This window comes from Cottoperca gobio, chromosome 9 (assembly GCF_900634415.1).
Source record: "Cottoperca gobio chromosome 9, fCotGob3.1, whole genome shotgun sequence".
Classification (NCBI taxonomy): Eukaryota; Metazoa; Chordata; class Actinopteri; order Perciformes; family Bovichtidae; genus Cottoperca; species Cottoperca gobio.
The window spans coordinates 27366582-27381879 of record NC_041363.1 but is presented as its reverse complement, the minus strand read 5'-3'; the positions used below and the strand labels follow the sequence as shown (position 1 = coordinate 27381879).

The 15298-nt window shown below is 42.0% G+C and overlaps 1 protein-coding gene across 1 annotated transcript in view; it reads right to left on the bottom strand.

Annotated features, from left to right (window-relative positions):
* tjp2b (tight junction protein 2b (zona occludens 2)) overlaps positions 1 to 15298 on the bottom strand; it is a 93281-nt gene that overhangs the window by 55845 nt on the left and 22138 nt on the right. Inside the window, exons 2-3 of the mRNA XM_029438923.1 lie at positions 6172 to 6225; positions 2275 to 2399 (exon numbers count right to left, since the gene is read on the bottom strand). Of these exons, the coding sequence (XP_029294783.1) occupies positions 2275 to 2399; positions 6172 to 6225 (179 nt within the window). The remainder of the gene's footprint in view (positions 1 to 2274; positions 2400 to 6171; positions 6226 to 15298) is intronic.

Below are 15298 nucleotides of genomic sequence, written 5' to 3'. Positions count from 1 at the left end.
CCTCCTCTGAATCGGATTGGCTGAACGTGGAAGGCCAGGCTGTGTTCACTTTGTCATAAAAGGGAAGTTGAGACAGACTCTCACTTCTTACTATACACTGAGTATAATAAAGATTTGAGTAGGTCTTCTTTAAAATAAAAAATATGTATCCTAATATGTATCCATCTATCTCAGGGGTCTGCAACCTGCGGCTCAGGAGCCCCATGCGGCCCTTTAACCCCATATGAAGTGGCTCCTGTAGCTTTGACAAAAAAACAAAACATGGAACATGTATTTTTTGTTGCACAGTGGACAATCTTTCAAAGGGAACATCTCTTATCTTGGAGTTCCAGGTGATATTGTGACACTGAAATATAATATATTTTTTAATATTTCGTCAACTAAAAAATGCGTCACATTCTCCTGCGTCTACGGGCGCGCTGCTTTTCCCTGCAGGGGGCTTATCTTGAGTTGCAGACCCCCGCCTAACTCGGTATGCTAACCATGGATAAAACCAAAAAAAGATAAGTTTCGGAGGAAAATTGTTTAATTCTGCGTGGACAGATACATTTGCTTTCCCTGTCAACGATGCTGGCTCACCAGTGTGCTTGATATGTGGCGAGAAATGAGCAAACAGAAAATGTGATGTTGAAAGACATTTTGTGGGACATTTGGGAGGCTGTTGTGAATTGTTGAAAAGCCAAATAAATGATCACCACCTCCATGTGGATGAAACTCACTGAACCGGACATAATTAAATACAAACTGGCCTATTTCTTTATGTTGACTCTTTTTAAGATATTAGGCTGCAGCTATACGTTTTTTTTTTTTTCAAAGTGGGATACTTTCTTTATTCAGTTCATTTTTATATTGTATTTTTTATTGTTTTGTGCATTTTTATATTATATTCATTTTATTTTATTCAACAAATATGGGGACTCAAATAGGCTGCAGAGTTCTGTGTTTACTTTATTTCAAAGTAGGCCTGAACATGCCACTGTATTTTTTCCTTCTCTTCACAAGAGTTTGGTGTTTTCCTTTTGTTAAAACAGGTAAACATAGCAACAGTTTCTTTTATTGTTCTTGTGTTTTAACTTACTTTGTACAAAGGGGACAAAGGGAAGTAAAGTATCGACCAGAGAAGTCGAAAACCCACTTGAGTTTCCAGATCTGGTTCACTGAGTTTAAGACAACTCTAACAATTGGAGAAACCATAACACGTTTATCTGCTATTTTAATTCTGCTGTTTTATATTATTTTTATTCTGCTATTTTTATAATGCTACTTCAGACTCATTTACATCAACACTGTGATTATTGTACTGTAAATGCTCTTATTCTGTCCTTGTACTAATTGTTTTTGCTGTGAAGCACTTTGGGCTGCAATTCTTGTATGAAAGGTGCTATACAAATAAAGCTTATTATTATTATTATTATTATTATTATTATTATTATTATTATTCTGTAATTTCATAAATGCAACAAATGTAGTATAACTATATATAAAATCTATAAGCTGTGTTATCAAATATGTTTTGTGGCTCCAGACAAATCTTATTTGGTGGAAGAGGGACCAAATGGCTCTTTAGATAGTAAAGGTTGCCGACCCCTGATCTATCTGATCCTCAGAAACGTCCCTATCCATCTAATATTTCCTACACTTGTAAAAATAAGCTATGTGGTAAATGTTTGTCTATCGATCCTTCTATTTAAATTTAAATACGCTTTATTGCAATGAATGCAAGACAGACCAGAACCCTATATTGCCAAAGCTGTACAGAAAATGATTTTTTTATGCTCTCAAATCTTTCTCACAGTATAGTAAGAAGTAACCTCTCTTTAATGACAGTGAACAGTGAACACAGCCTGGTCTGCCACGCTCAGCCAATCAGAGGCAGAGAAGGGCGTGTCGTGCGCCTTCACTGCAGTTTATTTTCAGTGTTTTGTCAGCTTCTGGAAATGAAGACGATCAAATCCTGCAGGAAAAGTCAAGTCTTATTTTCTTATGGTACACTCTAAAATACTCATTTTTGAGATTTTATATTGTATATATATATATATATTTGTCCGTATCGCCCACCCCTACAGCCTACTATTGCTCTTTCTGTATTTCCCCCTAAATAAATGAACTATTAAAAAGGTACATCATTTTGCAAAATGTGCACAGTTCCCAATCTCAACTTGCTTTGGAAAATTTCTGAAAAAGTACAGACCCTTTGCAACCCTACACAGCAGCCCATTCAGTCCATTCCATATTTACATTGAGGAGGATTTGGTCACCATTTGTCAGACTTACAAGAGTAATCCATCAGCTGGGCCTCCCTGCAGCACGTCTGACACGATGATCGACGTCTCACCATTGTCCACGTTGGGGTTGTCACGCCCACCTGACACAGCAATGCCGAAACCCATCTTAGAGTCCTACAGAGAAATTAATCACTACGTAAACACAGTACGTTTAGACAGAATGTGACTCACAATAACAACACTGAGCCCAACTGGGCCGAGAGTTTTAACTCTTTACAGTTACGAGGAAACATGACTGCTCATCGCCAATGTTTTTGTGTTACCTCCTCGTGCACCACAGCAGTGGCAGGGAACTCTGAGGGGTAGGCTACTAGATCATGGTTTGAGTAAAATATTGAAAGAATAAACATGTCATGTTTCAGTCAGCGTTGACCTTAGTTCAATATTCAACCAAGACCACCATCTTTCCCTCACCTAAACCAAGTGCTTTGTGTTTCCTAAAAATAACCATAAAGAAACGGTATTGTAGGAAAACTAATGGAATTCGCCAGCAGTTAACGATATTACTTATTACTATGTTGATGGAAAATGAAATTTCTTTCAAAATCGTAATTGCCATTTCAGATTAGTTCCACATAAAGACTCACTTTGGTCTTTCGTGCTTTTTCAATATAACCTATTGACTGCGGATATCAGCGTGGACAGGCGGCCCACCGCTGGGTTAGCTAGCATCAGGGCGGCTCTACTTTTGGAAGAATGTTGTGATGTAGAAATCTGGCCTACAAGAGAATAATTTATTCAATCGTTGGAAGACACATTTAAAGGTCCGTAACTAAGGAGTAAACATTTGTTTGAATGTTTTATTTAGATATGTGTTCGCCTGAGTATTTTATAGAGTGAGACAAATATTTAAAAAGGTAGATTACAGCTATAAATGCCTCAGATGAAGTAGTCATATTCTAGTTATTCATTCGATTACAGACTTTAATCTGTGTATAAACTGATTTCATGATGCTGTAATCTGCTTTTACCATCTGGTATGCAGCCGTTTTATATATTGAGACAGCAACAGATTATAGAAATGCAATGGTGCATCTTTTTAAACAATATGTTTTCTATCATGCCAGTTATCATGTGCCTATCCCTGTGAACCAAAGTATATCAGTGTCAGTGGGAACATGTAAATACAAACAAAGTATAATCCTGCAGTGACTTGCACCTATAATAATAATAATAATAATAATAATAATAATAATAATAATAATAATAATAATAATAATAATAATAATAATAATAATAATATCACTACTAGTAACCTCATATATTGCCAGACGCAACCCAATTGCTTTTAATCCTTTATCAGCCCTTCGGTCGCCCGTTAGCTCGCCAATATGCATTTCAGCATGTTGTACAGAGCTACGGTTCACACTAGGTCACACTGTATTTGTATACTGGTGAATAAATACACTCAATCACTGCCTATTGCCATGGCTACAGCTGTCACTCCCGCTGAGGGTACCTGTTGCTAGTCACTCCGTGGGCTGTCGGTGAGGAATGCTAACGCTAGCTGATAGCAGCTACATATTAGCACACAACAGCAGAGGGCTCCGAGAAAGCGGGCAGCTCAGTAAAAAAGGGACCGGGTTTCACCTCAATAGAAGCGGTTCCTCTTCCTCTCCAGGCCAGCCTTGTGTTGCAGTGTGTCCCCCTGCATAGTGTTACGGTAACCTCCTTCGCCTCTCCACAGGAGTTACTGCGCAGTGCGCGAGCGTTCATTCGAGGCAGCAGAGACTCAGCCAGTAGACTGACTCATCGACTCTTGATGATAAGTGGATACCTTTTATTCCGATTAAAGACATCATGAAGATGGTGGAGACCAGTGTGTTGAGTGGATGTATATGTAGAGATGAGAGGATGAGAATGAGAGAAGAAGAGGAGAGAGGAGATAAGAGAGAGAGAGAGATAGAGAGAGATAGCAGAGAGAGAAGATATAGATATATTAGATATAGAGAGAGAGATAGAGAGAGAGGAGAGATATATAGAGAGAGAAGATAGTAATTATATATATAGCTATATACACATAGAGACATATACACATATACACACACATATATTATATATATATATATATATATAATATATATATTATATAATTTCTTTCATATGGCCACACTTGTAAACGTTTTATAAAAGCCATAGCTCACTTCAGACCGTGATATATGGTCATTACATCACAAACAGAACACCGCGCTAGCTGTTAGTGCGAGGTGGTTGCTATGCAACAACACTAACAGCTAGCGCGTGTTCTGTTCGTTTCGGTTTTTTTACATTTGGTCTACCTGCTCTTCACGTAGCTCTGCATGTCGTCTTTTAGGGCCTTTTTTTCTCTGGAGATAGGCACTGATCAATCCACTCCTCCAGAGTAAAGCTTTGTAAGTTTGTTTCTTAACGGACATAATTTAACAGCTGTAACGGTTGTAGCTTTTTCTCAGACTGGAGGGATACTGACTTGTTGTGAAAAGTAATTACAATTCTACCTCTGATATACGCTCATTATACCATGGCTAAGAACCAATCAGATTGCTTGATTTGACATGTCCGTTTTTATAAATATATACAATATATATATATATATACTACAATTCTACCCGTATATGTATATGTATACGTATATGTATATTTATAAAACGGACATGTCAAATCAAGCAATATAATGACCATATACCACGGCCTGTCGTGAGCTATTGCTTAAATATATATGTATATGTATGTATATGTATATGTATATAAATATATGTATATGTGCATTTCACACCTAGACCTTCAGTGATGTCCTACACAGCCCTACCTGAATTATTCCACCTCTTAATACCATCATTATGACGCCATGGCTCTAGAAACTATACATTTAGACAGAAACGCAGCATAACCGGGCGTTGCATCACCTTAACATAGTCAAGTACAACAGAGGTATATTAATATTTCCGAAACATTTAGTTGTAAATAGCATTCCCAGCAGTACAATGTGCAGTGCCTCTCGGAGGCTGTGAGCCGGGGGTACCGCTCGTAGTTAGTGATTTGAAAGTGGCCGACAAACCCTTTTCCCAGCTGTGATAGGCTCGCTAGCGTCGGGGTTGGCTGTTTTCTTCTCACAATGTCTAGCTTTTCTTGAAAAGTTTATCTTGAAAATGGCGTAATTATATCTGCGACCAAATCGACCTCTTCTCCTCCTTCAGCCATTGTGGGTTGAATAAACAGCTTGTAGAAATCTACACAAATTAGCTCGTTCAAAGTTTGCTAGCTCTGCATAGCTCTGCCTCTCAATAGTGCGTATCCAATCAAAAGACATGCACGTGCTGACATTATCGTACGCCCTCTAACTGGCCCCGGTGTCCCCAACTCGAAATCTGATTGGTTAACGCCACAGTTTTGTTTCCGTTCACTTTAAGCTACAGGCGCCCGCACTGTTGATTCTGAAGGCCTAAGGGCAGATTTCTTGGACCCTGGCAACACATCATGGCTGAAATATGATTGGCTGAAATATGATTGGATGAAAGCATAACATAAAGGCCAGCCCTCCAAATCTCGGTCTGAGGCTGGAAGCAGCGCAACCAAGAGGAAAGCTATGAAATGAAGAGAATAGACTATGGGGAATAATTTAATACATATTTGTGGAAAAAATATATATCAAAATTACATTTATATTCTGATGATGTTTAGGCCAGCAGAGATATATATATGTATATATGCGATTTTATGAATTGTACCTTTTTCTTTATAATCTCATTATTACTTGACGCTTTAGAAATATTGTCTTTATTACACTCATACCCATGAGGCCTGTTGAATTGAGTTGTTGGGGATGCATAATCTGGTCCCCAAGCATAGGTATCAGGAGGATGAACAGATGAATGGAGGGCTCTTATTATGTAGTGAATGAACTCACCCGCTGCAGAGTGACTGAGTACTGCTCCCACACCATCTCTTCCATGCCTGAGCTCTACAGGGAACACAGAAAGCACAGGGTTAACTTAGCACACACTGCATTTCAACACCAGCTACACAATTCATTCAGCAGCACAAGGTCTCTGTGAATAAATTAATAACAAGTCCTACAAAAAGTTGTAAAGAATGATCCAATAATCTATTAACTTTTTACTGTGCTTTCAGAGCCTCGACACAACACTTATATGCATAGAAAAACACATTAGACAAATATATGTGCAGTAACAACATATAGTTCAGTAGGAACTGAGCACACAGCCTTTCCCAGATTAACACACACACACACACACACACACACACACACACACACACACACACACACACACACACACACACACACACACACACACACACACACACACACACACACACACACACACACACACACACACACACACACACACACACACACACACCTTTGTCATAACCTCCAGATGTATGCTACTGGACTTTTGTACTTATCTCCCTGCAAGTTTGACACTTGTCATCATAGAGCCCATCATTATGTATATGAGAGTGTGCTAACTACCTTTAATAATTTTATCCTGAAGAAGATCCGAGTGTTATCAAAACACTGGGCATTTAAATAAATGTCTGGTTTGGAGTCAGTGTGCAGACGCTACTTGTTTTCCAAAAGCCTCACACCGGCATGTGCTATGCAGAAAAGGACTTTTCAATGTTGTCAGAAGACCAGTCTTTGAATATGATAAGCAGGCTGTCATGAAAACATCTACACAGTAAGCATGGTGGACATCACTGTTAGGTTTGGTTATAGCTGTGTGACCAGAGAGGGCAGTGAAACACATTATTGCTTTTCTGCCTGCTCTTAAGGTACTCTTTAAACTAAGCATTATAAAATAGCTGGAAATTAATCCAGGTAAATACAAAACAAATAAAATGCTGGAAAATTAATTCCAAAAAAATAAAATAGTAGTATCATACTGATGGGGTAGCTTTAAGGAATGTTGAAATGAATAGAGTATAACTCTTACACAAATAAAATAAAAAGGTTGCCACATTGGAGTCAAATGTGCTGTTCAGTCACTGTATGTCTAATCTTCTCTAATTTTAGCGTCTCCATTATTACTCTAATCCACGAGTGATGGAGGGCAGCAGCTCAGCTCTACTTCCATTTAAAAAGAATTAACCAAAAACCCTTTCCCTCAGAGTAAAGCCACACTGCTGTGATTTAAGGCAACACACACACACACACACACACAATTGTATGTTAGTGACAAGAGCATGAAGGACACGGCCACCTGCTGTAGAGCATGCACCCGACACACACATGCATCATGATTTACTATGTATACATGTGTTCCTGAAGTGTTCCAATTGTAAAAGCTTCAGTGTGTTCTCCACTCAGGCGCTCACAAGTAGAGCTGCAACCATATGTCCACTAATCCATTAGTTGATCGATAGAAAAATAAATCGGCACCTTTTAAGGGCGCCCCGGTAGCTCACCTGTTGGAGCTCACACATCCCCGCTCTCTCCCCCACCTTTCATGTCTCTCTTCAAGCTTTCACTATCTAATAAAGCAGAAATGCCAGTAAGAAAATGCTCATACGCCTTCTCCAGATCCACAAAACACATGTAGACCGGATGGGCGTACTCCCAGGCCCCCTCCAGGATCCTTGCAAGAGTAAAGAGTTGGTCTGTTGTTCCACGACCAGGACGGAATCCGCATTGTTCCTCTTCAATCAGAGGTTCGACTACCGGCCGAACCCTCCTTTCCAGTACCTTGGAGTAGACTTTACCAGGGAGGCTGAGAAGTGTGATACCCCTGTAGTTTGCACACACTCTCTGGTCCCCCTTTTTAAATAGGCGAACCACCACCCCGGTCTGCCAACCCCTAGGCACTGTCCCAGACTTCCACGCAATGTTGACGAGGCGTGTCAACCAAGACAGCCCCTCAACACCCAAAGCCTTCAGCATTTCTGGACGGATCTCATCAACCCCTGCGGCTTTGCCACTGTGGAGTTGTTTGACTACCTCAGTGACTTCCATCAGGGAAATTGACGATGATCCCCCATCAGCTTCCATCTCTGCCTCAACCATAGAGGGCGTGTTAGTCGGATTCAGGAGTTCCTCAAAGTGCTCCTTCCAGCGGCCGATAACCTTCTCAGTTGAAGTCAGCAGGGTCCCACCCTTGCTGTACACAGCTTGGATGGTTCCTCGCTTCCCCCTCCTGAGGTGCCGGATGGTTTTCCAGAAGCACCTTGGTGCCGACCGAAAGTCCTTCTCCATAGTTTCTCCGAACTTCTCCCACACCCGCTGCTTTGCCTCTGACACGGCAGAAGCTGCCGCCCTTCTAGTCCTTCGATACCCTGCAACTGTTTCCGGAGTCCTCCCGGATAACATAACCCAGAAGGACTCCTTCTTCAGTCGGACGGCTTCCCTGACCACCGGGGTCCACCACGGTGTTTGAGGGTTACCGCCCCTTGAGGCACCTAAGACCTTGAGACCACAGCTCATCACCGCAGCTTCAGCAATAGCGGTTTTGAACATCGCCCACTCAGGTTAAATGCCCCCAACCTCCACAGGGAAAGCTGAAAAGCTCCGCCGGAGGTGTGAGTTAAAGATCCCCAGGACAGGGGCTTCCTCCAGACGTTCCCAGTTCACCCGCACTACCCGTTTGGGTTTACCAGGTCTGTCCAGAGTCTTCCCCCACCCCTTGATCCAACTCACCACCAGATGGTGATCAGTCGACAGCTGCGCCCCTCTCTTCACTCGAGTGTCCAAAACATGCGGCCTCAGATCAGATGATACGATTACGAAATCGATCATTGACCTTTGGCCTAGGGTGCTCTGGTACCACGTGCACTTATGAGCATCCTTATGTTCGAACATGGTGTTTGTTATGGCCATTCCATGACTAGCACAGAAGTCCAACAACAAACGACCGTTCGGGTTTAGATCAGGGAGGCCCTTCCTCCCAATCACGCCTCTCCAGGTGTCTCCATCGTTTCCCACGTGTGCGTTGAAGTCTCCCAGCAAGACTACAGAGTCCCCTACTGGAGCCCCCTGCAGGGCTCCATTCAGGGTCTCCAAGAAGGCCGAATACTCCGAACTGCGGTTTGGAGCATAGGCACAAACAACAGTCAGAGTTTTCCCCCCCATAACCCGAAGGCGTAGGGAGGCGACCCTCTCGTCCACCGCGATAAACTCCAACGTAGCGGCGCTCAGCCGGGGGCTAGTGAGTATCCCCACCCCGGCCCGACGCCTCACACCTTGGGCAACTGGTAGCGATCCACCTCCCGCACTAGTTCCGGCTCCTTCCCCCACAGAGAGGTGACGTTCCACGTCCCCAGAGCCAGCCTCTGCTGCCCGGGTCTGGTCCGTCGAGGTCCCTGAGGTCAGCTAACGGAGGCTTTACACATGGCGTCAAATGACACAACTTTTAAACATATTGTTTATTGAAAGATGTTTTGCCAGATTTGAAATTGCACTTTATGTCAAACTGTTGGTCTGTGTTGTCTAAGACAATTGTGGCAAACAAGATATTGGAGAAATAGTATTGAAATAAAAGACATGTTGACCTTTAAGTTTATAATGCTACTCATTGATTCACTCATCTTCCAAAAAATCCATTTGAATATTTTGAAATACTTCTCACAGCAAATATTGATATATGTGATTAATTTAGATTAATTTAATCACAAAGGCTCAAATCAGAGAAGAGTTGGCCGTTTTTGCTTGAAGAAAACACTAAAATGGATAACCCATTATCAAAATAGTTGCAGATAAATTGTCTTTTGATCGACTAATCGAAGGGTCGCAGCTCAAATAATATTGTACATTAAAGATGGATATGTTTGTCAGTATAAGAATCTGGCATATTCACATCATTATTAAAACTTCTCAGTTAAAATGGCTTTAGTCTCTCAGGAAAAAAACATTTAATGGGCACTGCTGCATATAATCAAAACTTCACCCTCAAATAGAATCAGACATAGAATGACAGCTGGGGACACTCTAATTAAACATAGATTTGACAAAGTGAGTCCACAGAGTCACTTCTCTGTACAGGTGTGTATGTGCAGGCCCATGCACACATCACCTGTCCCATTCTGTGTCATTACATTCAAACCCCGGCCCCAGGCTGTGGTTTTCTGGGCAGCTGCTGCTTCCTCCAACTAACACACTTGTCATCATCACCCCACTGAGGCCAGCCATAAGCTGCTTTTTTTTTTTCTTGTTTTGCCATTTTAGCTTCTTGTTCTAGTTTTTCCAGTGTGCTGTCTGACACTCGTACAGTCATTGAAACACACTTTTCAACTCCCTTAATTAAAACACTGTGAATACACAGAATACATCATCGTGCTGCACCTCATATTTTAAATGTAAGAGCTGCAAGCTATTGTCTGAATCCTCCCTCGTCTCGTCACAGCTTCCAGCTTTAACACAAATTCAGCAGCCTTCAAACCAAAAGGTCCAGAAAACAACAACATTTTGTCCTTTTACTTCCTACTTTTAGTTTGACAACTCAGTGTGGGCATCCTATCATGAGTTTTTCCAGATCTGTACAACATTATTTGTCTGCTTGTTACAAAGCACTATTGAAAAATAAATCTGTATAATAAAGTGAAATGCTAACTGCTTTGTTAAGGTTAGGAGACAATCGAGACAATCATGGTTACAATAATACACATGGGGTTAGGTTTATAGGATGATTGTGGTCTTGCTTAAAAAGACACACAACTGTGCGTAAGGAACACCGTCCCTCCACCCTGAACTTTGCTCCGTCATATTTACTACGGCCACTAGAGGGCTTTGTCCCTTCAATGCAAATGACTGTTATTGTTGAGGGAGGACACACCTGTACAATATTACAGCCAACACAGAGCACATGGCAGGAACCTTTCACAATCATGAGTTTTGTTCTCCATCATTCTAAACCCTTCTTGTTAGAATGGGCTGTATGTGAAACAACAAATAACAAAGCCACTGACATTTACTAATTCAGCTCAACACACACAGACACGCACTTCTCTCTCTCTCTCTCTGCTGTCTCAGCACACAATTAAATGCCACCAAATAATGTGTACGCATCACTGAATGTCACTCTGTGCTTACTGCCACACACACACACACACACACACACACACACACACACACACACACACACACACACACACACACACACACACACACACGCTTTTGATTGCAAAGACAGATTTATATTATAAGGATTTTTTTTTAAAGTAAATTGATTAATTTTAAATTTACAGAAAGTTATACTAGCACGGTTAAGTTAAAGAGTTAAAAGAAATGTACTTTGGTCATTTTAGGGGGAAATTACAATCACTAACATGTTATTCATCAATGACATTAACATAAAGAATTGCTCTGCAATGAGTATTGAGCTAATTACAGTGAAGTAGAGCAAGAAAAGAAAGCGGTGGATTTGTATAGAAAGAGATGAGCTATTTCACTGACAACAGTGTCTTCCTGTAACGTGAGCCATCCTTCTCCAAAGTCAAAGGGAAGTCTATAAAGATTTTATTATTTTCAGTTTGTATTGAGTTCCAGTTGCATATTCCAGTCGTAAATCTATTTTTAACTCCACCATGTTAAAGACCTTTATGTCTTTTACATTTGATAAATTAAAAGGAATACATACAATTCAATATGAATCTTTAGGAGGATATAACACAGCACACCAGCACTCTGCTCATTCATCCATCCGTGCATGTCCCACCAATCTGAGCAGACAGGAGTTCCCAGCAGGTGCGTAGAGGACCACCAGGCTGCCTTTCAGCTGTTCAGTGTCCAGCCCCCTCAGCTGGATCCTGGTCCCCCCACCGTCGCTGCTGCCTCCCCCTTCCCTGCAGCCATCTGAGGCCACAATGCTGCCCGTCTTTGCCGGCCTGCACCGATGCCAGCTGGGGTAGCCGGCACAGCAGCCGCTCGGCAGCCACTCCAGGCTCATGGCTAGCAGAGGAGCTTCCTCAGCGGCTGTGCTCCCCCTGCCCTGTCGCACCCACAGCCCTGACTATCCTGCTTCAGCATGGTCTGGCTCAGTTTGAGTAGTTTAAATGGCATCACAATCAAAGTCAGCTTCCCACAGGAGCAAGCGCTTAACCTTCCTGCCTCTGTGTCCTACCTCCAATCTGGATAAGCCTGTGCCGCGGCGGATTAGCCTAGCCCTGGGAGGGAGGAGAGACTAAAAATAACAGCAGACTCACAGCGCCTCCTCCACCTCCTACTGCTGCCGTCCTGCGGAGAGTCCTGAGCGCTCGCACCGCTCTCCTCCACTTCCTGCACAGGCCAGATGACATGGCCAGGTAGGAGCGGGATCCACAGGTTCAAAGGGAGAGACAGGCTGGAGAACTGGCCAACAGAGAACTCTGCCTGTCCTCCCTCCTCCCTCTGTTTGTCACTGTGCTCACTATCCTGCTGCTTTTCCTCTGCCTCTCTCACTCTCTCTCTCACTTACTCAAACACTCATTGTTATGCCATACTTGTGAGGACTGTCTCCTAACTTTATTCACTGCCTAAAGAACCTTGCTCAACACCATTATTTCTTAATGTGTCTTTTCTTATTCAAGGTTGTTTTTGTATTTTTCATCTAAATTTGTTTTTAAAAAACAAAGTTGTGGTTCATGAAACAGGTGCGGGAAAATCTTTGTGAATCAGGATTGTTCCTAAAATCGGATGCACATTGCAGTCAACAATCCTATTTTAAAAAGGCAATGAACCTCAACGAATACCATACCAAACTACAGTGATGTAGGACTGATGGATAATAGACAGAAGGGGCTGCTTTTCTCCAGATGTGCCGTCATATCTTTGCTCCAAGAAACAAGCTGTGAACAAAGACACATGGCGGTAGAGGGTCACTTTGAGCATGAGACGGGCAGCAGAGCCCTCTACACTGCCTGCTCCGCAAACTGCACTCAGACACAGCTGACAGACCTACATTCAGGTGGATCCTCAACACCTTTTTAGTTGATACGGTGAACGTGTTTTCCAAATCAAGCAGTTACCGAGCAACATGATGATTCATTAGGAGTCTTTGTGTTCAAGTCCACCTGATGGATGTAAGCCCAATATTCTCTCTCCTCTGTTTTTGGATGGAAATATCTGTCTCTTTAGCTGCTAATGCTCCACTTTGTCCACCAGCTTGTCTCCAACTATCTGCGGCTGTTTGCTGCTGAGCAGGTAGTGGCACTGGCTTTGTACAGCTTTTTGTCTGAAAACGACACCATGAGAGCGCTGACAGTGAACCAGAACAGTATAATTGTGGGTCGGACAAACAAAATGAGCTTAAAATTACTATAAAGCCGAGAGTAGCTGCAGATTCTAGTCATTATTCTATGGAGGTCCATTACTACAAGAGACCCCGTTTACATTGTATCGATGTTTTACATTGTAGTGAGATACACTGTAATAAAAACATCCGTTATAGCTGCTTTAAACACCTGTGACTGTTACATTCCCACACAGGTGAATGTGCTGCTCAGGCTCTATGGGCCTCGGCTCTGGCCTCGGCTCTGGCCTCGGCTCTGGCCTCGGCTCTGGCTCCGCCCCCCCGCTCATGTCATTGGCTGGGGAATGTCGGGACCTGCTGCCAATCAGTGACCTGGGGCTATATAAAGGCTTAGGAGCTGCTCTGGTGTCATGACCATTTGTGCTGCCTGTTGACACCCACTGTGTTCATGTATTGTAAGGCTTGAGTCCATAGCTCTTTTGGTATATTAAGGTAAGACGTTTGCTGTTGGATTTCACATTTGTATTCTAAATCACAGCTCCATCTGTTGTTTTTTCAGCCTAGTCTAAACACCCACACAGGAGTTACTGATTAGACCTCTTCTCAGGACTGTGCGGGCGTATACAGACTCATTGATTGACATCTTCCGGAGTCTCCTGTTGCATCTGTTATGGGGGACTAATTACACCTTCATCATTCTTATTGGTAGCTGGAGATTTGTAACCCCATACATTCCCATCAAAGCTCCCACCCACCTTCAACCTGAGCAGAGGTCTAATCATCCAGAATACCTGAAATCACCTGTGGGTGTTTAGAGGCTTTAAGTTTCTTGTCAGGAAAGAAGCTCAGTTTAGTTAGCCTTGTGATTTTATTCAACCTTATTTTGGCCAGGGCTCTCCCTGTTCATTTCTTTATGCTTCCATGTTGGGCAATAGCTGCTGAATAACTGGACTTGTCATGTTCCTCATCTAGCTTTATGTTACTCTCCTCTCAGAGATGACTTGGAGTCGTAACAGTGACCAACACTTAAAGTGAAAAAACATGTCAGTAGGGATGTCACGCAACCACAAATTAAGTAGTCAATACCAGTAAAACTACACGATATTCGATACCAATGGAAAGAACTAAAAGAAAACAATAAATACCATGTACTTCAACATCCTTCATTACTGTTTGCATACTTCATAATTCACTCTCTGATAACTATTTAAAATTGCTGTGAAAACATCTCCTTCCAACTGTATTTTTTAAAGTTTCTCGGCAATAACTACGTTTTCAAGGCTACATTTAAACACATCATACTATACTCATTTTAACTGAATAGAGCTTAAACGCACTATAATTAACTTTATGGAGCCTCCGCTCACTGGCTGTTACCAGCTAACGCTAACTAGCTCTCCTCTGCTGAGTTCAACAAGGATTCGTTGTTCACAATGTGATAATAATAATAATAATAATAATAATAATAATAATAATAATAATAATAATAATAATAATAATAATAATAATAATACATTTTATTTGGAGGCGTCTTTCAAGACACCCAAGGACGCCGTACAAAATACAAGAGATAAAAACAGCAGAACATTGGAAGGGAGAGCAAACAAACAAAACCAGAGATATGGTGCAGACACTATCAGGGAAAAAATAGGGTGCTTCCCTTGGACGCATCGATAGTGAGTTTACTGCATCCCACACACATTACGTTAGTCTTGAGCCCAGACGGTACTACCGGGCACTACGGTACTGTTGAAAAACAAGTACGTAGATACTATCAGCTACCCCACGTGTGGTGGAAACACATACACCACCACCCTCTTGTACATAGATGCTATGCAAAGATATTGTGGAAAT